The 26,701-nt window shown below is 44.3% G+C and overlaps 1 protein-coding gene across 1 annotated transcript in view; it reads left to right on the top strand.

Moving 5' to 3' along the window:
- Window positions 1-10,317: 10,317 nt before the first annotated feature.
- UBE2R2 (ubiquitin conjugating enzyme E2 R2) overlaps window positions 10,318-26,701 on the top strand; it is a 51,290-nt gene continuing 34,906 nt past the window's right edge. The window contains exon 1 of the mRNA XM_059492216.1: window positions 10,318-10,579. Coding sequence (XP_059348199.1) covers window positions 10,403-10,579 — 177 coding nt within the window. The 5' untranslated portion in view covers window positions 10,318-10,402. The remainder of the gene's footprint in view (window positions 10,580-26,701) is intronic.

Here is a 26,701-nt window from a genome sequence, read left to right as displayed (position 1 = left end):
ACCAGGTTAGAAAAGGCCCTGAGCAACCTGCTTTAGTTGAAGATGTCCCTGCTCGTTGCTGGGGTGTGGAACCAGATGCACTTTACAGGTCCCTCCCAATCCAAGCCATTCTGATTCCATGATTCAATAAGTGAGAATCCTTTTGTTTTCCACTTTACCAACATTTTGGAAATACTTCCATGGATAGGAACAGCCAGGAGATTAATGAGCTATTTTCCAAGGGCCCCAGATAAAATATTACTCAAATGGCTTTTATTATTTATTAATCATCAGAATATGAGGAGTAACAGCAGGGTACTCTGTTATCAGAACTTTTGATTGCTTTTGCAGGTTTCTAAACAGCAAGTAGATGTGAAAGAAGCATACGTGTATATATATCTAATCTATATGTGAAAGTCAGTATATAGATGACTGTAAACAAAAATGAGATTAGGGCAGTAAGGTCAATGGGACAATATTTTCACATGTATGAAGAAACCCCACAGCAAAATGCCCTATGGCATTGAAAATTGCTCTGGAAGAAGCACCTTTATACTGTTATAGGACAAATAAGCATACTGTGTGCAAACCCTCCCTTCTATTTTTTTTCACTTGTAAGCATTCAAGTAAATAAAAGCATGTCTCACTCTAGGGAAAAACTCTGCATTTCTAAAGCTGAGCATGTGTTCTGATGCTTAGGGAAGGATCTGAGTGTCCTGGCACTGCTCACCAGTGCTGCACTTAAAGAAAAAAAAAAAAAAAACAGAGATAAATATATTAAAAATGGATGCTGAGAGAAAAACATGCTTGAGATGGAGAAAGGCTTTTATCTAACTTTTGTGGCCTTCGTGGAATGTTGGCTGCTTATTTGCAGAGAGAAGAATTCACTCCTCTGAAAGTCCTTACTGATTCCTCTGTTCCCATCTTGCAACCCCTGCTCTGCACATTTTTCCTGAGGAGGGAGAGGCCTCCACCCCACAGGCCTTTTCTGCTTTACCCCACTCTCATACCTAAGGGGCAGCATGAAGACAGAAATAGCTAAAATTTGCCTTTTTTTTGGTTCTTCCTGACCACTGGCAAGTATGTTCACAGTATTTTTTTAACTTCCCCAGAGAAAAATCAAAGTAAGGGCCTTTGATTATCTTGGAGATAAGGAGATGCAGACCCATAGAACCAGACTACAGCCAGCTCACCCAGCTGAAAGCCTCCCCTGCAGCACCACTGAATGTGTCAAAGACAAGAAGAAAAGCATATTAATTTAAAGCACTGTGCAAATGAGGGTCCTGATGCAAAGGCTTAGATCTTAAGCTCCCTCTCTCCTACTCTTCTAGATCATTGAAATGGAAAAAACATAGGAAAAACAAACCCATTTGAGATAAAAACCACAGCTTATTGTTTGGGACAGCATCAGAGCTTTCTCCATCTTTAAAATGGTAATTCTGCAGAATTAATTGTCCCTGATGTACATCCAGACACAAACATGGCTGTTGGCTCTTTTTGCACACTTTCTGCCCTTGAATTGGCAGCTGCAGGTTAGAAGATGGAAAGAACCCATCCTAGAGGCCAGGCAGAGGATCTGAGATGTGCTAGATGGGACAAGGAGATGGGATATGCCAAAGCTACTGTAGATTGAGAGCTTCAGGTTGGTGCAGCCAATGGGTTCCCTGCAGGATGGAGAAGCATGAGGTTAATTAATGGAAATCTCACAGCAAGTAAACAAGTCTGGAGGAGATATACCTGGCCCTACAGGCAGCTGTAGATGGGGACTGAGATGTTGGCACAACAAAGCATTGAGGGACAGCACCTGCAGGGCACAGCCATGCTCTACCCTGTCCATGTGCCCCAGGGACCCTTTTGGAGGCCTGAGCCCTCCAGCCTCAGTCACAAAAACAAGGCAGGAATATAACTGTGGCTGCCCCAAGGTCTGCAGCAGGGTGCTGATGGAAATGGGGTAACCAGCAAGGAGTGGTTGGAGGGGACAGGAATGCAGAGCAGCTGGTGGAGCCAAGAGGAAGATAATCAACCCCCTGAACAGTCCCTGCAGGCTCCCATCCCTCCCTTCTCCAAGAGAGTGTGTGAGCACTGCTTTCCAACATGGACAATGCTAGAGGATTTCAGCCTTGTGAACTCAGTGGTTTTCTATTTGTTTTTTTAAGACCCCATAGAAGTTCTTTCCAAATTTCCATGGACAGCAAGCCCCAGGGTGGAGATGACAGCATCTCTCAGCATGCTCAGGACAGGCAGGAAGGCTTCTCCAGACTTGCTGACCTGTCTGGGAAATTTGCATCAATTACCCTCCAAATGATTCAGGCTCCTGCAGGAAAGTTCAGCCTCTTCCTTTCTACATATGAGCCCCCAGAGGAGTTTTCAGGATTGGTGCAAGGGTGTTCCCCTGCCCAATTCTGCTTCACACTCACCACAAAGCAGTTTCCAGAGCTCACAACCTACTGGTGCACACAGCAGAGTGAGACATTAGATGTGGCACACAAGCCCTACAAGCAGTTTTTCAGAGGAGTATACCTCTTTGTTAGGAAGTTGGAGATGGAGATGATCCAGGAGGATCCCCTGCCCCTAACCATCTCTGGACCTTTTCACTCAAGAGATTCCCTCTGCTATTCAGTCACCCAAGCCTGCTGCCATGCCTTGGGCTTGGTGCTTATGCTGTAGTTTGGTTTTCTTCCTCTGGATCTGTTCATCTTTAATGTGGGAAAAGTCACAAAAAGGCCAAATTCAGCCTCAGCAAAGCAAGCTCCAATTCAATTCACTGATTCCAAATGGAGAGTCTTCTTGTGGTCAGTTTTCAAAGCCTTGGGCAAGATCTGAGCCATGCATCTTCATCTACGCCTTGCTGGGCCTGCATTTGAGTTACTGGCAGAAGATGAGTGCATTGATCCTGGAGATGAGCCCACAGAGACCACCCAAGGTATGGCAATGAGTGAGAGCATTGTAAGCTCAGCTGACAAGAGCTGATATCATGCCATATACCATCAGCATGGTACATGGTGTTGGTGCCCCTAAGCCAGGAATGGTGCGAGACCAGAGGGCTTCCTCTTCACCCCCACTTACCTTCTGCAAAATGCTATCCGTCCCCACCATGTCTTCTGCAGAAACATGAGGGTAAAATACCCTTTACTTTGAGGGTAAAAGCAGGGTCTGGTGAATCCACCAGGGAGCTGCTCTGTGAACTCCAGCTCCTTCACTCTGCTGCCAATGCCTGCCTAACAGAGACGGCTCGTCCCCAGAAATGGGGACAGCTGTTAGTCCCTCCTTGATGATCACCCACCCCACAGAGCTGATCCTGTGGGTGAGGTGAAGGTGAAACACTGGGGATGTTGGTTTAGGCTGATGTCTCTCTCAGAGCACACCCCATGCTGCCCTATCCCAGCGGCGCTGGCATCCACGCCATCTCAGCCACACCAGAATGCTGGAGACAGCAATGTCTTGTCCAGCAAGAAGAACCTAAAATTCCAGCTCCCAACACAGAAACTATTCCTGGGACTGAGCAATATGGATACCCCAGTCACAGCCCCATCAATAAAGAATTGTGTTCCACAGCTTGCTGCTTTGGAGGTGCGTAACAGTCACTTCAGGTTTCAGCAGAGTCCTGATGGGTCCCTCCCTTCCAACTCAACATTTCTATGATTCTATGAGATCATGAATCTCTGAACACCACAGCATGTACCACCACCCCTGTGAGCAGCTGGAGGACTGTCCCTGCAGCTGGCAGCTTGAAAAGGCTCAGATATTCTGCACACTGAGCCCAGAATGGAAGGTGTAAGGTGACCTGAGCAGCCAGGTACACAAACTCTTGGAAATTCAAACCACTAAGGTCACAGTCATCACACTCCTTAGGCCCTGGAATCACAGCTGAAGTAGCATTGTAATGCACTTATAATTTATTCATCAGCTGAATGGGAGCAGCAGGCACTGTGACAGCACTCTTTTATCAAGCCCTTGTGATGGACTTCATCCATTTTAAAAGAGCAAACTGGAGTTGAAAGGCAAAAAAAAAAAAAAAAAAGCCAACTTTATTCAAAGTAAAACAAACAGAAAAAAGGCCAAATCAAAATAAGGAAAAAGAATAAGCTCCACTAAAGATCTAGTTTTCTCTTAATTTTTCTTCTCCTTTGCTCTGAATCTTCCAAACTTTGCATTACGCTGCTGGTGGCTACTTTGATGTAGGGGGCTTCTGTTAACCCAGATGCTGCTGACTGATGCTCAAAAGCATCTTTTCATCCCTGTAATGAGTTCTGCCTGAGGATGAGCTTGCCCCATTTTTAGGTGAAAGGGATCCAGAAGGAGAATTGTGGACCGACTTTTATTCTCAAAGATTGACAATTACTTCTCTTGAGTACTCTGATGCTCTGCTCCCCAGACAGAGGAACTTATGTAGGTGTCAATGCAAAGGTGAGGGCACTTGTGTGACTGTTCTTTTGGAGTTTTTTGTTTGGGTTTTTTGTTTTTGTTTTTGTTTTTGTTTTGAGGTGGGACTCACCCCATGCACTAATAATGCATTGTTCACTTGGGCAGCAGACCAGATAATCACATCTTGATTTTCCTCACTAAATGCTCAGGGAGTTTTATGGGAAAATCTTTCTTTGGCATCAGGGTTTTTGTGTCAGGGCTGAGATCCATCATGATGGTGATTGTCTGTTGCCTGGTCTGGGACTGAGGTATCTAGTGTAAACAAAAGAAGTAATCCCAGATTCCTCTGTTACTGCTCCTCCAGGGCAGCAAAACCAGCCTGCAAACCCCAGCTGCTATTTCCCCTTATTCCGTAGGCAATGTTTGCTGCCACTGTGGGAATGATGGGCTGCCAACACCTCTGTGGCCTCTGCTGGAGATTTGCACCCAGCCAGGGCAACGGCAGTCCAGGAAGGAGACAGAAGAAATAATCTTGGCCCTTCTCTCTGTCTTCCATACCCCTACAGTAGTCTTGGTAAGAAAAAGCTGGGTAGAATTTGGGTGGTGAGGAGACATATGAGGTCTAGAAGAGGAAGAGGAGCTGAGTCCAGAGCTGAACCCCATTGACCTAGGAGCATGTGAATTTCTACTTTGGGCAGTCTGAAGGATAAATACAAAAGAACTGGTTGGACAAATATATCTTTAGCTGTTTAGGACCAGCTTTGGGGCAGGACAGTGATGAAGTGGACCTGCAGGTGTCCAGCTCTGTTTCAATACAGCCCAAGGAATAGCTGTGCTTGCTCCTTGAGTTACAAAGGGCTCCTGGTGGGGTAGCTGTAGGCTAAGTAGAACTCCTACTGCCTATCTAATCTTCTTCATCACTTCACCATCTGACTTGCTGGGGGTAAGAAGGTGTTAAAGTCCAGCCCAGAGTCCCCAGCATCCCTGCTGATGTTTCACCAAAGCACAGGAGTAGGGAAGAGGCAGGAGGAGAGGAAAAGGTGTTGATGGTATTGGATTTTATCCCAGGGGAATCCAGTTCTCCTGCAGAAGGAACAGCTATCTCATCCTTTGAGCCACTCAGGAAAGAAACTAGATAAAGCAGTGAAAAGTATCACATGAGAGGAATCTGTCCTGAGAATGGAGTCACACAGGCACTCCCACATCTTCCCACCTCTTGTCCTCTCTGACAGCTCATGGAGCAGTAACCCTCTAATGTGACACCAAGACAGGTTTGCATTTTCAAAGCTTCTGCTGTTGCTAAGCAGAGGAGTTAACTCTCAGTTTGTCATCCTCTGTGAACACAGCTCACAGGAAGAAAGAAATAAATGAGGAAGAGAGATATTAAAAACAGCTGATAATAACAAAGCAAAGGACCTAGAAGTTTTCAAGTCAGATTTAACCTATAGTACTGGTGGCACCTTGAGGTCCAGTTTACAGTGACAAGTTCTGCTGCTGGGGACTGGATAATGGTATGTGTAGCCTCCTCCTCTCCCAGTGAGACTTGTCTTTCCTGGAGACCCATGTTCCCACATCAGACCCTATTTCTTGTTCTGTGAGCCCAAGGAACAAACTGATTCATTCAGGTGAAAATAAAAGAAAATATAAGAAGGAAGAACACTGTTTGTGGCAGAGCATACCCCATGTAAAGCGCTGCTTGCAAGTGAGCTGTGACCACCCATGGGAGAGCAGCTGAAGGAGGAGGAGGAGAAGAAGAAGGCTTCATCCTTTCATTATGGTATATCAAAGGTGATTGGAGGGGAGAAATGCCATATGAAAAATCAAAAAAGTTATGCTAGCCTCAGGGCAGCCAGGGTTCAGGGGAACGGGACACCAGGCAGAGCAGCTGAGCCTCCCTGAAAGCACAGGCAGAAATGAGGCAGGAGCCTTGGAGGGGGCTGCCAGGCAGCACAGGCTTCAAAATGCTCTGTTGCTTCAACAGTTTCTATTTTCTTTGAGTGTTGAATGCTTTGCAGGAAAGAGAAAAAAAAATCAGAGGGAAAAAAGACCAATACCTTTTCTGAAAGCAGACACGATGGAAAATTTGTGGTCTGCTCTCTTGAATACACCAGGGCTTGCTTTACTTTTTGCCTTGCATGATTACATCTTACATTAACATTCAAGGCAGGCATCAGGCAGAGATAAATCCTGAATAACTCCAAACTTTGCTTCTTCCATCTCTTCCAGAATGAGACAGGTTGAGACAAAGCCTGTGCTGGAGGCTGGCTGCAAAAAAAGATGCTTTGAGGGCAGTACAGTACCAAATGAGCTTGGCTCCTGTACATTTTTCTCCAAGCATGAGCAAATCCATGTTTTACCAGCAAGCTGGGATGCCCTATTAACAGAGCAGGTCTTTGCTGGCTGGATGAGCCCAGAAATCACAGAATGAGTTATGTCCATCAACTAAGGACAACTTAAGAAGCATGTGAAGATCCATTAATATGTCCTGAGGAGTGCAACAACAGTTGCAACAACAGTGGTGAAAAGGCTGGATGAATGTCTTTTGAGGAGGAGCTGAGGACTTTGGGCTTGTCTAGTTTGGAGAAAGGGGGTTTGAGGTAATGCTCTCTTACAGATTCCTGAGGAAGGGAAGTGGAGAGGGAAGAACTCAGCTCTTCCCGGTATCCAGTGATAGGACATGTGGGAATGGTTCAAAGAGTGCCAGGAGAGGTTTAGACTTGGCATCAGGAAACACTTTTTTGCCGAATGGGTGGACAGAATAGGCATCCTAGTGAGGTGGCTAATGCCCCCAGCCTGTCAGCGTTTAAGGGACATTTGGATAATGCCCTGAACAACATTCTTGAACTTTTGGTCAGCCTTGAATTGGTCAGACAGTTGAATTGGATGGTTGCTGTAGTCCCTTCCAACAGAAACAGTCAATTCTTTTCTATTCTATTCCACTGACATAAATAAAAAGAACATGGGATCGAACTTCCACCAGAAAACACACACAGCATGGTGCTGCCCGGCCTGCAAGGAGTTTCTCTGAAAACCAGTGTTTCATGATCCAGCCCTCCAGCCTCCTGCTGAGGAAGTGAGAGCTGAATTAAGCAGCTTTCAGTAAATCTGAGCTCAGTCCAAGGTGGTAAAGAGTGAGCCACAGCCACTGACCTGTTCCAGTGGCTGACCTGTCCCTGTAGGGGAGCACACACTTTATTTCAGCAATCAGTCAAGCTCCTGATGGACGAGAGATGTTGCTCCATATTACCCCGGTGGCACTGAGCAAGAACGCATCCCGGCTCCATGAGAAGATTGATGCCACAGGGACACTGTCCAGGGTGAGATGGGATTTTGCAAGGGCTGGAGTATTTTATAGCTTGGAGGCAATCAGAAGCCCTGGTCCACGTACCACCGACAGTGCTGGGGCACCTCTGGAGAGGGTAACGGGGGCGACTCTGGGGAAAGCTCAAGAGGCAGGAGAAGGACAAGCAGAGCAGCCTCAGGGACAAGGGGAAGGATGCCTTGCTTTTCACTGGAAAACAGCAAATTTGTCCTGGGAGCAGCTGGAGCTTGGGGAAAACCATCTGCTTCCTGCTCTCCTCCCTGGGCCAAGGTCTGCAGAAGGAGCCAGAGCCAAGGCTGCCAAGTGTCAGGGAGACGCTTCAAGGTCCCCCGGCAGTGCAGGCTGTCCAGCTTCAAGGTCCCCCGGCAGTGCATCTCCCACCAGCACACAGGGCCCTGGCTGTCAGTCCTGTGCCTTTGGGAAAGTCCATGACTTTGGAAAGTACAGGAGATTGATTCAGTGGTCACCCATGTCTACAGAGTTGTCATTGGGATGGGAAAGCCAGGGAGGTGATGGGGGCAAAAAAGGTTAAAGCCATGTAATGATGTAGGGATGATGGGACACATCATCCAACCTGTTTGTCCAAGGAGCAGATGCCCCTGTGAGGTGGCCTGAGCCCTGCCATGAACAGAAGGATGAAAGAAATGCCAAGCAGAAATGGGTCATCCTCTTCCTGGACAATCACTGTTATTTTTCTTTCTTTATTTTTTTTAATGAATATTATTTATGTTATTCATTAAATACTCACTAAGGAACAGGTGCTGGCTCATGTTTACTGGTTGATAGATCTCTACACTTCTGCAAGCATTTTTCACCCTTAGCCAAGCCAGGGAATGGCAGGAAGGCTGGAAATGGTATGTTCTGGTGTGACTACATCTGTGGAGAATGTGAGAATGACATGTTGGGGTGAGGGATGGCAGCTGTCTATTTGTGTCCTACTGCAGCTTGGGATCTGCTGCAGGATTTCTATGGTGCCCTGAGTCATGCGAGTTCACTCTTCAAAAACCACGCTCTGTACAAAAACCTCTGTTTTGTGACCATGGGTGCGTGACAGTGGGCGAACCGTGTGCTGTTGTACCCACTCATGACCTGTGACTATCTAGACAGGCTGGATGGATAGACCAATTGTGTGAGGTTCAATAAGGTCCTGTGCCAGGTCCTGTCCCTGGGTCACAACAGCTCCTGCAGCTCCAGGTTTGGGGTAGAATGGCTGGAAGGCTGCCCAGTGGGAAAGGACCTGGGGCTGCCTGATAAGAGCCAAACATAAGACAACAGCAGTTTGCCCAGGTGAACAAGAAGGCCAGTGGTATCCTGGCTTGGATCAATGGTAATAAAAGCAGCAGGATTATGGAAATGATCCTTGCCCTGTACTTGGCACTGGTGAGGCACCTCAAGTGCTGTGTCCGGTTCTGGGCCCCCCAATCCAGGAAGGAGATTGATGTGCTGGAACAATTTCAGAGAAGGGCAATGGAACCCGTGAAAGGTCTGGGATCCATGTCCTGTGAGGAGCAGCTGAGGGAGCTGGTTTAGCCTGGAGAAGAGGAAACCCAGGGGGTCTTTATCACAGTCTGCAGCTCCCTGACAGGATGGTGCAGCTGCCGGTCAGTCTCTTTTCCCAGGCAGCCAGTGACAGGAGGAGGGCATATAGAATCACAGAAACACAGTTTAAGCTGAGTTGGCAGGGAACTACCAGCATCATGGAGTCCAACTCCTGGCCATACACAGGGTGCCCCAAGAATCACACCCTGTGCCTGAGAACATGGTCCAAATGCTTCTTTACCTGTGTCCTTGGGGAGCCTATTCCACTGCCCAACTACCTTCTGCTGAAAAACTTTTTCCTGATATCCAGACTAAACCTCCCCTGACACAGCTTGATGCCATCCCCTCAGGTCCTGTAACAGAGATCAGTTTCTGCCTGTCCTCTGCCTCTCCCGGGGAGCTGCAGTGAGGCCTCCCCTCAGTCTTCTCCAGGCTGAACAGGCCAAGTGCCCGCGGCTGCTCCTCACACGGAGGAGCCACCCTCTGGAACGTTCATCATCCTTGAGGCCCTCCTGTGGACACTCGCTAATGGCTTAAGGTCTCAAGCTGTGCCAGGGAAGGCACAAGGTGGACATTAGGAAGAATTTCTTTACAGAAAGGGTCATCATGCATTGGAATGGGCTGCCCAGGGAGGTGATGGGGCCATTGTCTCTGGAGTTGTTTAAAGAAAGACTGGACGTGGCACTCAGTGGTGGTGTTGGGTCATAGGTTGGACTATGGTGCTATCACAGATCTTTTCCAAAGGACTCGATGCTGTGATTTTGTAAGCCCCCACTACACCATAACACGGCGTCTCACCCCTTCACCCCCCGGACTCCTCCTCCCCGTCGGCCACAGCGCCAGCGAGCGCAGTCCCTTTAAGGGCACGCGGCGGGGGGCGTGGCGCGCGGCAGCGCGTGCGGCGGGGCGTGGCCCGGGGCGAGGCGGGGCGTGGCCTGGCTGTGCGCCGGGGCACGGCCGGGCGTGCGGCGGGGGCGTGGCCTGGGGGCGCGGGGGGCGCGGCTAACGGAGCGGCGGGGGCGGGGCCGGCGCGGCGCGCTGAGGTCAGCGCGAGCGGCGCCGTCACAAAAGGAAGTGGCGGCGGCGGGGCCGTCAGCGCGGGGAGGGGCGGGGGCGGCACCGGCACCACCGGCACCGGGACCACCGGGAGCGGCACCGGGAGCGAGGAGGCGGCCGCGGCGGGGGCCGCGCCGCGCCATGGCCCAGCAGCAGATGAGCAGCTCGCAGAAGGCGCTGATGCTGGAGCTGAAGTCGCTGCAGGAGGAGCCGGTCGAGGGCTTCCGCATCACCCTGGTCGACGAGTCCGACCTCTACAACTGGGAGGTGGCGATCTTCGGGCCCCCCAACACGCTCTACGAGGGCGGGTACTTCAAGGTACGGGCCTTTCCCCCGCGGCGCGGGCCGCGGTGTGGGGCTGGGCCGGGGCCGGGCCTGCGGGAGGGGGCACGGGCACGGCCTGGGCAGAGGGGGAGCCGCGCCACGGTCGCCGCTGCGCTGCCGATCTGTTCCCCTAGCCCCAAAGAGCCTCCCGGGGAACCTCGGCCCGGCGTGAGAGTTCTGCCCTTCCGCCCCGAGTTGCCCCCTGGGCTCTGCTCTGTGCGTGTATTTCACGGAATTGTTACGGTTGGGAGGGACCTCTGGAGATCATCTAGTCCCGTATTTCCACATCCTTTTAGTAGCTGATGGGAACTTAGAGGAAAGATGGGGCAAGACTATTTACAAGAGCGTTTAGGGACAGAACAAGGGGGAATGGGTTCAAACTCAAAGAGAGTATGTTTAGCTTAGATATTATGGCGAAATTGTTCATTGTGAGGGTGTTGAGGCACTGGCACAGCTTGCCCACAGAAGTTGTGGATTCCCCATCCCTGGAAGTGCTCACGGCCAGGTTGGATGGGGCTCTGAGCAACCTGGAATAGTGGAGGCTGTCCTTGCCCATGGCAGAGGGGTTGGAACTAGATGATCTTCAAGGTCCCTTCCAACCCAAACATTTTATGATTCTGGGATATTTATTTCAAAGTAAGAGGCTTCCAAGCCATCCGTTGATAGCTTCACTCATTGATGGCTAATTCAGTGTAAAGGCAGTGTTTTCCTCAGGACTCCGTAGGCTTCAGGGCTGTTTGGCACAATTTTTTTTCTACTCCTGTGTTCTTCCTCTCCACACTTTAAGAAGGCAGCCTTCAAAGGGCTGCAGCAACACATAATGGGTGAAGGTAGATTCAATTCCTTTCTCAGCCTTCCTGTTAATACAAAAAAACTTTTGTGGTTGCTATTTCCACTCTTGTGAATACAGCAAGTAAGAAATCTGGCACAGCCGTCTCAGAAAAGACCTGAAGGGAGTGTACTTAAATTATCAAAACAACTGGAGGAGGGGGAGTTGCACTTTTTTCTTAAAACAGGCAATTGGAAAACCTTTGTTCCTGCAGAAGATGTGTGGCACCGGCACACTCCTATGTGCTTGATGTCTGCTTGATCTCTGGCAAAATATTGTCCCCATGAGCTTGCTTCTCCCAGCAGTTAACTGTTTTAGTTGTGGCTCCTGCATCTCCCATTTCATGCCCTTTGGCTTCTCTCAGACTGAAAAAAGAAAATTGGATGATGTCTTTGCTTGACTAACATGCACCTTCAGTGCCTCTTGGTCTGGTCAAGGTTTAAGAGCTTTGTTCCACAAAACCGAAATAACCTGTAGCTTGGGGAATAAAAGATTTGAGTCATGTTCAGTTTGGCCTCATTGTTTGGAAGTAAAGGAAGGCTTTGGCAAAAGACTTGTCTTTTGTAATGAGTTGGCTGGCTTACTCACGTAGGTGTGATAGGTGTATTCTTAGACTCACCTCCATTATTACTTATTCAGGAAGTCGCTGGAGCCTTTAGTTGGTAACAGTGTCATCTTTACATCCGAATGGTCTGGTGACCTCTTCCTGCACTTAGATTACTCATCCATTTTTTGTCAAAGAAATCATGACTGATCAAAATAGTTTTGTTTGGTTGGGGAGCTCTCTGGACTGCATATTTGCAGTTGTTCCTGGAAAGAAACTGAAGCTGCCTGAGAAGTAATTTGGGATGTGTGTGAACAAGTGTAGATTTAGGCAAGGCTCCCAGTTGCCTTACCTCAGCACTATGATTGGGTTTTTGGGTACTTGATGTCCTTGAACTGCTGTGCCTTTCTTCTAAATTCTTTTGACCAGCCCTGTGATGGTAGTTTTGAGTGTGGGAAGATGAGGTCTCATGATGCTTCCACCCATCCCCAGCAGTGGGATTCCCTGCCAGTGCCATGGCTGAAATCTCTTGTGTGTTGTTTCTGTCTCATCTTTCCTCCATGAAGAGCCCTGCATGGAGGATTTTTGTAGTATCTGGTCTTTGGTTATGCATCTTGACTTCTGAGACACAGAAGAAAGAGTTCTGTGAGAAGTGATATTCTCGGCTCTCTTTGTCTTAGGTCTTCACATGTGTTAGACTCTGCTTATGGAATAATTTGGAGATAAAAATAATACCGTAACATTATTTGATGGGTGACTCCTGCAATATAGTAATTGTATGTGCAAGCCTGAACTAGTGCTCACCTTGCATGTGTTTCATTTTCTGTATTTATTAACTTGATGAAATATTTAGCTTCATCTTGTTTTGTGATTGCAGTTTAGTAAGGTTAGGAAAGTGGGATTAGAAAGACACAGTTACAGGATGTAACTTTTTTCAACTTTGTGGCAGTGGGAATTGTGTTCCACTAGAAGTGTAGTTTAACAGCAGGACCTTGAGGCAAAGTACACAGGCTTCTAGTTAAGCTAGAGCACAAATACTTCAAGGAAAACTTGTGGTTAAGGTGACTTCAATAAAGAAAGTGTTAGGGATGTTGATTGGGGAATGCTATTGCTTGATTTGTGCTTTGGGAGCTCTTGGGGGTGGTCACATCAACTTTTGGCACCTTGTTTATTCTTGGAGAGGTACTGCCTTTCTCTCTGGGTTGTTGGAGTAGTAGAATAAACTGAAATGAGAGACATGCTCTCTCTGCACCTCCTTGACAGAAGCTACTGTCTAAAGCTGGTTCAACAACTTCAACCAAAACAGATTCTGGTTACAGCTGCAAGTCCTTTAGCTCTAACATCTGATAAATTGAAGCAGAGAATAAGTACCCTTGAATGTTTGTTTAAATGGTAGGTTGTCAACATGCTGGCTATAATAAAGCCAGGGACTTCTTAAAAATTCAAGTGCAGTGTCTAAGCATATTTTATCAGCTAATGTAGCATGCCCAGATCTGCTGCAGTGCTTCAGGGTTTAGGACTGCCATCTAGATTAGCCTCCAGGAGCAACAGCTATATGAGCAGCAGCTTGTATCAGCAAGGGAACATGCAGCTGCCCCCCACCCCATTCCTGTGATCAGCTGAAGGTGGACATCTGAAGAGAAGTAACATCAAGCTTTGTCTTACCTGGTTGACAATATGGTTATCCCAGTCACAGCCCCATCAATGAAGAATTATTATATTATTCAGTCATGCTGTATAGCTTTGTAAGGTATTGAGCAACCTTAAAGTTCTTGACTACCATCCTCAAAGAAGGAGTTGAGCTATTCCATGCACTGGTTAGCTCTCTTCTTTGCTGGTAGGGGAAAAACAGTTCAGGGACAGTGATGTTAAGTCCTTCAAAGAGGTCCCTCAGCTGCTGGCAGTAAGAAATTGCCAGTTTGACTAAAGTTCTAGCAGAATCATTTTTGTTGGGCCACAGGTATTGAACTGCACTAGGTGAAATTGGTTTTGTTCCCAGACTCACTCACAAAGTGTAAAGGTGAAGTGTGGGTAGACCTTGTTGTCTAAAGTGCTGCTTACATCTGATTCACTTGCTGAGTTTTTTGAGTGACAAAAGGAAGATTTTTCTCAGAATGAAGTGCTTTGTGTCCAGGTCACAGATATTGACAATTGCTTCTTTCTTAGCTCAGCTTTGAAGGACATGGTGTAATAAGTTGGGTCTTTAGATCAGATTCCACTGGGCTGTGTGGTAGTTCTGAATTGCTCTGGAAGTGATGGAAATAGGTCTGGTTTTGCAGGCAGTGCCTGAGCAGCAGAGAACCAGAATGTGCCACAATCTGCAGAACTAAGTGTGATCAGTTCATCAATGCCACCTTTTGCTATAGGCATCTTTGGTTCATCTGAGAGGGTGCTTTGCTACATGGCAGAACTTCTTCATCTTTAATTTTGGCAGCTGATACATAAATGGGGATGGCCACAAGAAAGGTTATTATGCCGTAATCTGGGGCTGATAGGTACTAGGTGGTCTACGTCTCAATGGCTGAGGGCTGTGCATGGTGAAATCTTTACCATCTCAGGTGACCATTCTTCCCTATCTTGAAATCCAGTGTCTTTCTGTAATGCTGGAGCATTATCTTCAGGGCCTGGAGATTGATGAACCTCTGCCCAGTGCTTTGATTGAAGAGTGGATACTTGCTGGACTATTTAAAAGTGTTTCCTGATGGCTTGCTTGAAGTCCTGAATGTTTGGTGCAATTGTACCTTAGCAAGAGAGGTTTTAATTGTTTTGAGAAAGACAGGTCTTCTGATTTTTTTAGTTGCATGGTATTGTAGTTGTGCTGAGAGCCAGGGTTTCAGGGAAGGTACAAGTGAAAAGTTATACAAATAGAAACTTCATTAGCACTGCTCAGAAGCATGATTTGACCAAGCACACTGTGTCAAGAAGCGTGTTTAACGTAGACAAAAAGTCAATATTAAAAACTCCTTCAGAGGTGATTCAGGCTGGGTAAATTAAAATGAATATACCTAGCATGAAAGGAAACAAGAAAAATTAACTACATTGTTAAGAGTTACTGTTTCATAGTTCTTAAGGCAGTTTATTTCATAAGGTACTTTTCCTACTTGAAGGAACAAGCCTTGACACATGAGTTGGAAGGGGAGAAAAACACCAAGCATTATGATTAGTTTTGTCAAGTAATTTAGGGGCTAAATACTTGTCAAGGCATTGTTATCCGTGCTTTTTGTAACTCATTAGCCCTGTGCTGTATAGAGTTCTGTATTGTATCTCAGCTTCTTCCAGGTGATTTGATTTCAAAGTAACTTGCAAAATGTGTTAAGATTTCAGAGCAGGAAATAGATGGAGAACCAGTCAGTTACCAATAACTGATGGCAAAAATGAACACCATGTTTGAAAGTTTGGTGTTGTAGTCTACTTCTCGTGATGCTTAAAATTAGGCAAATAGAAGTTTTCTAATCACTTAGAATTATATAACTGATAGAACATTTAATTACTCAAAAATACCATTAATGCCAGGATGAAAATGTGAGGTACTCTCAATACAAAAACTGCCTTCTGTGGGCTTCTGCATTGCAAGGTCCTGCAGAGTTTCTCTCTGTGTATTCTGTTGCCCTTAGGTATCATTGATGCTAATGAGCAGTGGTTTGGTGCAGCAAATGGACATGGTATTGCAGGTGAATGGGGCCCTGCTTGCTCCAGGACTATGGAGCTCCTGTTCAGTCTCAAAAGCCAAGGACCCTCCAAGCTGTCAGCAGGCAGGGAAGCAAAAGACTTCTTCCCGTGTTGGTTCATGGATCAAAAGCACAGATACGGTCCCAGACTCTCAGGCCTGGGGAATACCCCATTGCTCCTCACTCTGCTGTTGCAGACAGGTTTTCTGGTGGCTGTGCCTCTGCACTGCACAGACTACTCATCCATCCTGTAACCTGCTCTGGACATCATTGTATCCTCAGAAGGAGATGGTGACAGCTATCCCCCAGTCCTTTCCCTAGGGATCCTCTGATCCAGGTGGGACTGTGGTGTGTGATGAGAAGTTCAGATGGTGGTTTCCAGTTCTGATACTGCCTTAACATAGGAGATCACGTGCAGCTGGGTCCTGTTGTACAGCAAGAGGAGTGCTGTAGCACAGCCCAACTCTTCCATCCCATTAGAATAAAACAGAAAAGTTTCCATATCAGTAAACTGAGCACTGTTCATTTGCCTAATTTTTGTTCAGTGGTCCTTTGATAAGGTAAAATAGAACTTGAGTTTTAGGGTTTTTTTCTCAGGTAACAATGCAAGGAACTGTGCCTCTTTTTGTCTGTCTGTTCAAGAGATAGTAACTAAAAATGTGTAGACTTATATGTGGTTCATATTATAGGAATTAATGGAAAGTTTTGACTATATAGTGTTAGAAGAGTGGGGTTTTTAAAATTTTTTGTGTATAAATCCTTTAGATCCAGTATTGCAGTGATGTTGTCCAAGTGTCTGAGGCTTTTACACGTCTGTAACTTTTCAAAACTCAAACATGTTTTTACCTTGCTGTTTCTGAAGTCACTCTTATGCTGGAGAGCCTTGCTATTTTACATGTTAATATATCCACACAGGGTACCTTCTCTTTAATAGCACCTAAGGTCTGCTATACAATGCTTGTTTTGCATCTGGAGGGTAGGGAATGTCAGGAAAAAATGCTTGCAGAACCTTAACTCTGATCTTTGATGTGCAGTTTTGTTGTGTGCCTTTTGGCGTGTTCATCAGGTGTTCAGGGTAATTAAAAGTATGGGCTAAATGATGGAGGTTTTACGCTGAACTTCAATGTAGCTGAGTTCAAGTTGGAAATGTCACAGTTACACATTGTCTGCAGTGTGGATGGACTAGAGATGACGTGACTCATAAATACAGCTGCTCTTTTGATTTTGGCTGCGTGTGATCAGATGTGTACATACACACATGCATGTACACAAAACTAGTCAGCTATTTCCGGAATGCTGATTCATTTTTAGACTTAGTGTTTTTATCCACCATTATGGGTCAGGGGAATTGAAGTTAATCTTGCTAAGCTTTTGTGGTAGTGACTTGCTGAAAATGTCCCATCTCACCAGGCCAGTTTGATAGTAATAACTTTGGCATTGTGTACCCACCTTTGAAGCACTAGTAGCCAAGAGTAAATAAATTGATTGATTGATTGCCCGTTGTCACAGTTGCTGAAATATTTAAAATGCATTTGCCCAAAGTGGCTTACAAAGAGAAGAAAAATGAGAGCTACTAAATTACTGTGTGTTTAGGATATTTTGGAATCTTGCTTGACTTGAAGAAATGTGACCTCAAGACTTCCTGGGTGTTCATTTTAAATTGAAGCTTCTACCCAGAGAACAACAAGAACTTAAAGGGGCTGAATGTTAAATGGGTGACACTTGGAGGCATCATAGTGTTTGTGGTTTAGAAAGAGAAGGCTGCCTGGCAGGCAGGCTGTACCTTACTACTTAAGGTTTCAGTACTAAAAGCAAGACATATGTTCCTTTTGGACTGCTTTGTTGTGTTAAAAATTGTGCAGCTAATTTTGATATTCAGGTTAATATGTTTTGTTTGAGAAATCCTAGTTGATAGTAATAAGGACATGTTTGCAGTAGCTTTGTGACTCTTCCCGTAGTTACATATCCTAGTTAAGTATTTAAAATATATGTTTTAATGTTCATTGTAGCAAATTATTTAAAGAGGTTAAGATACAAAAGCCTCTGCCATGGTTTGAAATGGTGCAAGGATCAGTGTTTAATCAGTTGTATCACTTGGGTCAATTTTTGCGTGATAGACACTTGTCCATTGTGCTAAAATTCTTTGGTTTTAAATTAATCTTCATACATCTCTGCAACTAGAAATCTTTTGCTGTCAGACCTAGGTAAAAGCTGAAATAATATTCTTTTTTTGCAGTACCCTCTTTGGCCTTGTCAAAACAAAAGCCATGCAATGGAATAGCTCTGACTTACAATACATTCTCTGAATACACATTTGTTCTTGCATGAAGTCTGCTTGTATAAGCCCCTTATTCATGGATGTAAACCACACTGGTGTGCAAGTGTTTGCTTATCTTGGCTAGAGAAACTATCTGTAAAAGCACTCACCTTTATTAAAAGAATGGGCTTCTTATAATGTGTTGAAGAAAACTGAATTTCATCTCTGTGCTCCCAGCTACTTCTCTGCAAAAGAGTAACTGGACCCACATCTGGTAGTTGACTACCTTTCAGCAGTGCATTAAGCAGTATAACTTGAGAGGCTGACATCTCTTCTGTACTTTTTAAGTATCTTGTAGCTATTATCTAAATCCCTTCTAATTTATCATTCATGTGGTAACAAAATTCCCCTACCCAGATGCTTCAGATGAAGGTGCATGGTACTTTTTGTTTAAAGTGAAAAGAAAAAGCCTAGTCTTTTCTTAATGATATTGCCACTTCAGTGGGATCTCTGCCTAACCTCATTTTTTATTTCTGTGTCCATGTTACTCAAAATGCTAAGTAAGAAAGATGTTGAGACACAGCTCTTACTGAAAACTTACCGTTTCATTTCAGTGGATGATGGTAATGTTTCTTCTCTTGTATAGTTCTCAGAGTTTCTTGAGTCAACCACAGCCATGTTTAAACAATTGACTGTAGAGGACCTGTTGCTACTTTTTTTTTTTTTTTTTTTAAGCACTTCTAAATGAACCTAGGCATTTTATAGTGTTATATTATCTCCACTGGAGCATATAAAAATGAAAATTTTGAGACCTACTTATGGAATGATTTCCATTTCTCAGTCTCTGCCAGAAACCTGAAAGCTTATGTCCTTCAAAATTATACTAATATACTTTCTGTGAAGTTTAACTGATTTTCTTTTTTTTCATGCTGGTTGCAGTCTTTGATTTGTGTGGATGAAGCTTGGCTGGCTTTGGCCTGAAGTACAACAGTAGTGGCACTACTGGGAAAAACTAGGTAGGTAGGGTAGACTTGATTGAGACTGTGGACATTTGGGCTTTTGAATTTTGAAACTGGCTGTATTATTGAATATTTTTTGATACTGAAGATGGTTTTGACCTTCAGAGGTTTATGGACAGACTAACAAGGGGCTAAAAAGCAGATCTGGATATCAGTTCTAAATTACAGTAATAGCCAGGTATGTGGTCTTGTACCCATATCATCCATAACTGTACTCCATTTGGAAAGAGATTGGAGTTGTACCAGCTGCCACTAAAGAGAGATGGGGTAAGAATTCTGCTGGTCTTGGCCACTTTCTTCTCAGTGTTATGAAATGAGCCTGGGTTCTGTTGCTGTTAGCGGTGATACTCCAATTTCACAGATTCAAGGCATCTGCTTAATGTTCAGCTTGGATAAATGACTGTTAATTTTCACCCAACTTGCAGGCTTATCCCACAGCTACTAAGTAGTTATTCACGTCTCTAATGTAAGTGATGTACTTATGCTTGGCCTCTTCAACCAGGGACGATATTTTGCCTGCAGAAAACAGCTAAGTAACCTGCTGGTGGTCAACAAAAGCCCTGAGAAGCCGTGGTGAGGTGGCTGCTATAGGTGTGTGGTACCTTCCTCTGCCAGGGAGGTTCCTGCTGGCAGATGTGGATGTATTCCTGAATAGCAAAATCATTCGGATCATATTGGGGTAAGGATAATGAGTAAGAATCCTAAAGCACACATTGCCCGTTCCTGTGCCTCATGGGGATGCCTTGTGAAATGTCACATGGGCATGTCTTCAGCATGAGCACCATGCCTGGGGTCTAACCTGCTGTCCAGGCAGCTAATGCCACATCCTGTGGGATCAGCTCTGTGTGTGCAATGACAGAGGCATGGAGGAAGGCTCTGGTGTGCTTGGTCACAAAAGACTTGTCATTGTCATGCCACCAGGCCTCTTTGTCTTGGAATCCCTTGGAATTCAAGCCTCAGGCATCTCCCTCTTCCTTCCACTCTTCCTAAACTGGAATAACTGTACTTGAGTCATGACTGCAGGCTCACATGAGGTCACCACATGTGACTTGTTTGGTGCTCCTGGTGTCTCAGCCTTGTTCAGTTTCATCTTGTCCCCTGCAGCTGCCAGCTTTGCTGAGCATCAGGATGACTTTCACCTCCTTAGAAACAGAATTGTTAAGGTCAAAAAAAAACCTCTAAGATCAAGTCCAACCACCAGCCTAGCACCCACTACCCTGTTCACCACTAAACCATGTCCACAAGTGCCACATCCGTGCTTTTTTCCAAGAGAATGGTGAAGTATTTTTGAGCTGACTGCATCTAACCTGTACTAACTAAGATGGCTGGTGTCTGCTTTTAAAACAAAAATTTTGCTAGATAGAGCCTCTAAGTTATACTACAGCAAATCTAGGAAAGCTTTAGCTGGAGGTCAGTTCTGCTGTATCTTTAACTCTTTCATGCTCCAGTTTATTTTGGATTGTGTAGCTTTTTGTTCAGAGTACATTAGTTCATAACTGCATTTAGAATTAAGTTTTGAAGTTTCCTTTTCTTTCCTTTTCTTGCAAAGTACAGAACAGTGACTTCTGCACTCTAGAAAGAATGTTTCACAGAATCAGTTAGGTTGGAAAAGACCTCTGAGATCAATTCCAACCTGACCATGGCACTGAGTGCCACGTCCAGTTTGCTTAAACAGCTTCAAGAACAGTGTGAACCTGCTCCAGCACCTCAGTGTTGTTCCTGAACTGAGGGGCCCAGATCTAGAGACAGCACTTAAGTGTGGCCTCACCAGTGCCAAGTACAGGGGGAACAAACTGGAGCAAACTCTGTGTAACTGGTGGGTTTTATGTGGTTGTCGTCTAAACTCTATGCAGGATCTGTTTCTTGTAAAAAAAAAATACTATGAAGGAGGTGTTTTATGGAAGAGGAACATAAGAGGATTATGAGAAATCAGTTTCTTCCAAGAAAAGTTTGTGTCTATTACCAGATGCTTTTATGGCCAACCAAACATCTTCTGCTAGGTAGCAGCCAATAAGCCTTCTTTGGCGCATGTTTAGCTGAGCTTTATGTGGTAAAACTATTAAATATTGCTGTGCCACATTTGCTCTGAATGCAGATCACTACAATCTGATGTCAGACTGGGTGAAAGAGATGCAAAAGCCAGAATCCATTATCTGTTAGGCCCTTTGTGTGGGTGAAGCACAGCACTTGTCCAGAATAGTCTCTGGATGCTGCACAAACACGATGAGAGAGCCCCTGCAGTGCTTTGTTCATCACCTGTAGTGACAGTAAAAGGTGCTCATGTGAAGGACCCTGGGCTTGCATTAAGGACCCCTGTAGACACACAGGGAATTTTATAAAATGTTCTTTGACAAGAGTAAGAGTAATTTAGTGAATAGAGACTAAGCCTTCTATCTGGTTCATATTCATTATTCTGGATAAATTAACGCCTTTATGTAAAGTATGTATATCTTATAATAGCATAATTGACTAAATCTGTAGGTAGAAAGTGTTTTGCTTTTTATAAATAACTCATGGGAGAGCTTTCTTCCAAGACAAATTGGACATGTATGTTTACAAGTACAGTATTTAATTTTGGAATAGCTGAAGAAATTAAGTCAATAGATTTCAGGCTCTTCAAGCACAAAAGCAAAGAAATTTTTTTTCAATAAGAACTTCTGCTTATTCCTGGTTTTTAAAAATAAAAGCCTGAGCAGTTTCTTGAAGCACCCCAGCACAGAACCTGATGTACTGACAAGTCACACTCCTCTGCACAGACTTTGTCCGTGAGGCAGCTGGAGCAATTCTCTAAGAGCAAAAAATAAAGCTGGGGTTGTGTAACTTAACCTGGGGGAGGAGGGGGACATTCCTGGTGCTGAAGAGAAAGCCATCAAGTCAGGGCCTGGGTATGTAGGCTTGTGAGACGTATGCTATGCAGGCTTCACAAATAAATCTCAGAGTGTATTGTGGAGAATCTGGGTAAACTTCTCACTGGAGAAGGCAAGGGATAACTTTGCCTTGCCTCATCATTTGAAATGTCAGAGGGACCTGCACAGAGTTCGAAGCCTGTAGTAACTTGTGAAAACCCTGCTTTTTAATTTCCACTTCTGTGATTTCCTTCTTGTACTGTATTAATTGCTCCAGCCTCTTGTTCACTTCCATTACAGCCACTCTAGATCTGCTCTCCTGTGCTTTGAAGGGTAGGTTCAAAATAAAGCCTCTCGGCACAGAGAAACCAGCATGTGGGATTTGATGTGAAGTGTGGAAGTGTGAAAGGGCTTGCAGCTCTGCAGCACAGCTAGGGAAACAGCCTGGTGTGGCACGTCGTGGAGTTGGCACATTTCGTGGGCAAGTTTTGGTTCCAGTCAGTTAAGACAAGGTTTGAAATCTCTTACTGACATGCCTCTGAGTTCTGTTGTGCTTGTCACCCCAAGTGCAATTACCCAGGCTATGCCACAACACTGAGCTTAAAACACATGGGCAGAAAGCCAAATTCTGCACTTAGCAAGCACTTTAAATAGAAAACTACAGCACAACTGACCTGCAGGTACCTTTCCTTCTATAAGGAAAGCTGGTGTTTCTAACTGCTTTAATTATAAATGCATTGATAAATACTGTTGTAGATCACCAAAATAATGTTAAGTCACAGCTTAATGTGATTGCTATGTACAGTTTGAGTTTTAGGCAGAATATAAAGCCTTTACCTTCTCTAACTTTGTTAACCTTGTGGAAATAGGTACTTTGGGCATTTACCAATGATACTGTAGCAACTGTGGCAGAGCACCAAGGTCCACACTAATAAACCATTGAGATAATTTCGTAGTATTTAAATATGTCTGCAACGCAGCAGTGGCACATTTGACCTGTCTCAAGCACAGCAGTGGGGTCTGTTAGCAACAGCATGATATTTAACACCAGTTGTGAACTGACCCAGCTTAGAGTTGGTTTTGCAGCCCATGCTTAATCCCACGTGTCCATGGTTCAGCCACCACCTGTATCCGTGATAATGGATGCAAAGCTGGTACAGTTGCAGCTGTAAATCTCTTAAGTCACAGCAGTGAGGGCCATGTAGACAGAAACTTGGGAAGCTGCTCTGATGTGGCTTCAGATGCCGATGGTACAAAGATGCTGGTAGCTTTGTTAGTATTAAAACTTAACCAGACCTAGCTTAGTTGCTTCTGTTGGCTTATCCCATATTTTGTAAAATGTAAATTCTAATCAAAGGTCACGTTGTGATTAAAGTTGCAAAATCTTGTTTGTGTTTAAGATAGATGGACTGGAGGAAGAGGAGTGCTATGCAGGACCTTACTGCCATACTTTTACTATTGAGAAATCCCAGGAAATTATATTACAGCATCCTAAGACTTGGCTGCCTACAGAGCTCAGCTGAAAGTGCCACTTAGTTTCATGGCTATCATGGCTAGAAAGTTTAACAGTTTAAGCCTCACTTAATTAAAAGATCCATATTGCTATGGGGATTATCTACTTAGTAATTGCTTAATGGAGGTTCTTTGACTTTTTGTAGAAAAGGTACGTGTATTGGTGCACTTTTCAGTGCCTAGATGAGCTCAGGAAATATTTTGTCACTTTGTTTCTCTTGGTAACAAAATTGGAGACTTCAATTACTTGAGTTATTGAAAGTACATAGGGGCATAAGCCTGGTTTGGATGTTTACCTCTGTGATTGCCTTAGTGCTTGGAATTTAAACTATCAGACTTTTTACAGCTTTACTGGAGGTCTCACTGCTGAGGGTATAATTAAAACAAAGCTGTTCCTATGTCAGGAACTTGAGATTCTTAGAGATCCCAAAGGTCACTAAAAGTTAAAAAGCCACAAAAGCCAGATTTCAAAAATCACCGCTTCTGGCAACTGATTTCCTAGAAGTTATGGTGAGCGGAAGGGAAGCCCAAGATAGATGAGTTGAGGTGCTGGTGTTGATGAAGTGGTTGTCTTGGCAACTGCAGTCACTTAAATATCCTGAGGAAAATAGCAAGCAAATGTTAAGATTGAGAAATGGCAATGGATTGACAGAAGAACTAGAAGCAATGAGCAGCTTGAGGCTTACACGGGGAGTTGAATATGACTGCTGCAGCAAGTTGCTGGTTTTTTTGAATGTTGTAACCCCAATGGTTCTTCACTTGTAATGACAGTGTGCCTGGCTGCTTACTTGCTGCATGAGGCCAGATCTCTGGGGAGGCACCTTCCAGGGTATATTTATCCCCAAAAGGTGACTGATGCATGTGATGTGAATTCAGGTTCTACTGGTGTGCTTCATTTTGCAGCCCCCCTGTTCAGTGTAGTCATACAAGTATTGCAGCAGAATCCCAGTGCAAAATAAAGCCCTCAGGCAAGCAGGTACTAGTATGAGAATTGTATTCCTTGTCAGAGATAGCTGCAGGAGCTGCAGCTGTGTCTGGGATTGCTCTAGGTTTCTGTAGTGCTCTCCATAGTGAGAAATTGAGCCATCTTGCTACGTGTGTTTTGCTAGTCGTGATTGCATGCACCGATTTGTGGTTCTGTAGGAAAAAGCTGGTGAGTTTTAATCTTTTGCTTCCCTCATGAAGTACTTAATTCTGCTTCACTTCAGCACAAAAAGCACAGCCCAAAGAAAGCCCAACTGAGTAAAACAAGCAGAATTTGAGCCAGTTTTTTCCTGCTGCCACAAGCATATTTGTAACTGCCAACTATGACAGGTATTTCTACAGGCACTGAATCTTAAGCAGAATGCCAGGTGCTCAGAGAAGTTAATGAAGACTAGGTGTACTCTTTCTGTCTTTCATCTAATACTTGGTTTCTGAGCTTCTCTTTGTGTAGTAACTTGTGAAAAGTCACAGTTGAAAACTTCATTCAAATGGAAGTGAAAAACTTATAAGCTACTACTTGCTGCAAAGGCCAGCAAATAGTGAAAACTGCTGGTAGGATTAATTTCCTATCACATTTATTCCCTTGTTTTTCTCTAGGAAAAATCCTACCCTGCAGATACAGGAACAGTCACTCAATCAAATTTTTTTTTTTTTTTACCTGCATGTTTAAAAGCTGCCTGGTTCTCCTGATAATGATCAGGGTACTAGGTGGACTTGATATTTCTGTGATACAAATCCAGTTTGGTGCTCTGGTTATTTCATTGAGTCATTTGACCATCTATTTCTGCTTAGCCACATTTTTCACCGCAGGTGAAATCTCTGCTTTCTCTAATAGCAGTGTAAGCCTGTGCTACAGCTAATAGCTGATTTACTTCTAAAACTTTGCCTAATTAGAGAGAGGTTGTCCTTGGCAAGTGATACCAGTTTCTGCAGCACTGAAATGTTAGAAATTGTGGTCCCTGGTGTAATGCAGATACTGATGGTAGGTGTTTTATTTGTGGGTAGCTTTTGCTGAAGGAGCAATGGTAAAAATACCTATTTAGGCTTTTCCCCCTTCCTAGTGTATAAGTTTTTAAACTGTATTACATCTCCCTCTGACCCGTCAAGGTTTTTTACTCTGAAAGTGCTAATCTGATACAGGACTTCTTAAGGCATCTGTAACTTCATCTGAAACCAATCAACAGACAAAGGTTCACAAATATTTCTGAAAGTAGCATGATCTGTTTTAAATATTTCCTATCATTGCAAAGAATATTTAATTAAAAAGTGAGAGAGTATGAGATGAAACCCGGATCACCTTGTGTAATCACTTTGAATTGTGTGCTTATAGTGGTCTGCTCTGCTGTTAAGATTCACTATTTTTATCCTTCTATTTTCACTAGTTTAACAGCTAAAATTCTGAATATGCCTGGTAATAATCAAACCCACCCTTTTGTCAAAATGAAGCTTGATATAGGAGGTTTCATAAACTAGGCACTACTACTATATGGAGTAGTCTGAGTTGCCTGAAGAGAGCGTATGGTAGCTGGCACTTCAGTGGAGATGACTTGGTAATTACAGCTCCTTTGTCTGAGTCCCTCTGCCATTTCATGGGGCTAATGGCAAATTAAGCTTTCTGTAGATGCAAGGAAAGCAGACTGCTAAAAATATTTGGGTTTTGTACATCTTTAATTATTTTATTGGACCTGGACTAGAACGACATCTTGAAGTGCAAGGTGTGAGGTCAAAGTGGTTAAACTCTCCTGAAATGAATAGTCCTGCCACTGGAGCAAAGCTTCTTGTGACCAGAGATCTTGATTCTCACAATCCTTTTACAACAGGACAAGGCAAGACTATTAAGACACTTTGGGATGTTTTTTTTTTTTAGCTTTAGGTGGTAGCTGTTTGCTGAAATCAGCAGAGAATTGCTTACTTAGGTGATCATGGTGATAGTCTGGATGTTTTGCTGTGATGATCTGACTCTGAGGGTGTCACATCAACTTCTGCGCCTTAAATATCTCAATTCTAGTTTGTGTTGTAAGCACTTGTGAATATAAATCAGCTAAGGTTTGGCTTGAGTTGCTTTTTTTCCAAGATAAATGTAATATACAGTTGTATAAGCTAACTAGAGGATTCTGAACCTGAGCTAGTGAAATCTAGTTTGATTTTGGTTTTTGTAAGCTAATCCTTAGTGCAATTTACTTGTCAGTTGCTAGAACAGTGGGCACTGCTGCTCTGTGCTAAGCAAAATCAGAAAAAAAAAATGTATCTGTGATATATTGGCTGACTTATACCACGAGATGTGGTATTCCTTTAATCCTTTTATAAACTGTTTTATCCTAGCTAATGTATTTGTGGATGTTCTTATTACCCATATAATGCCTAATTCCGTTTGAACTCTGCTAAACTGTTTGCCTTAATGTTGCTTACCAATAATTAGCAAAACACAGGTGGATTGTGTATTAACTCTAGATCCAA

The sequence above is a fragment of the Ammospiza nelsoni genome, chromosome Z (assembly GCF_027579445.1).
Source record: "Ammospiza nelsoni isolate bAmmNel1 chromosome Z, bAmmNel1.pri, whole genome shotgun sequence".
Taxonomy (NCBI): domain Eukaryota; kingdom Metazoa; phylum Chordata; class Aves; order Passeriformes; family Passerellidae; genus Ammospiza; species Ammospiza nelsoni.
Note: the sequence above shows the minus strand (reverse complement) of the source record. Positions and strands in the feature narration are given on the sequence as shown.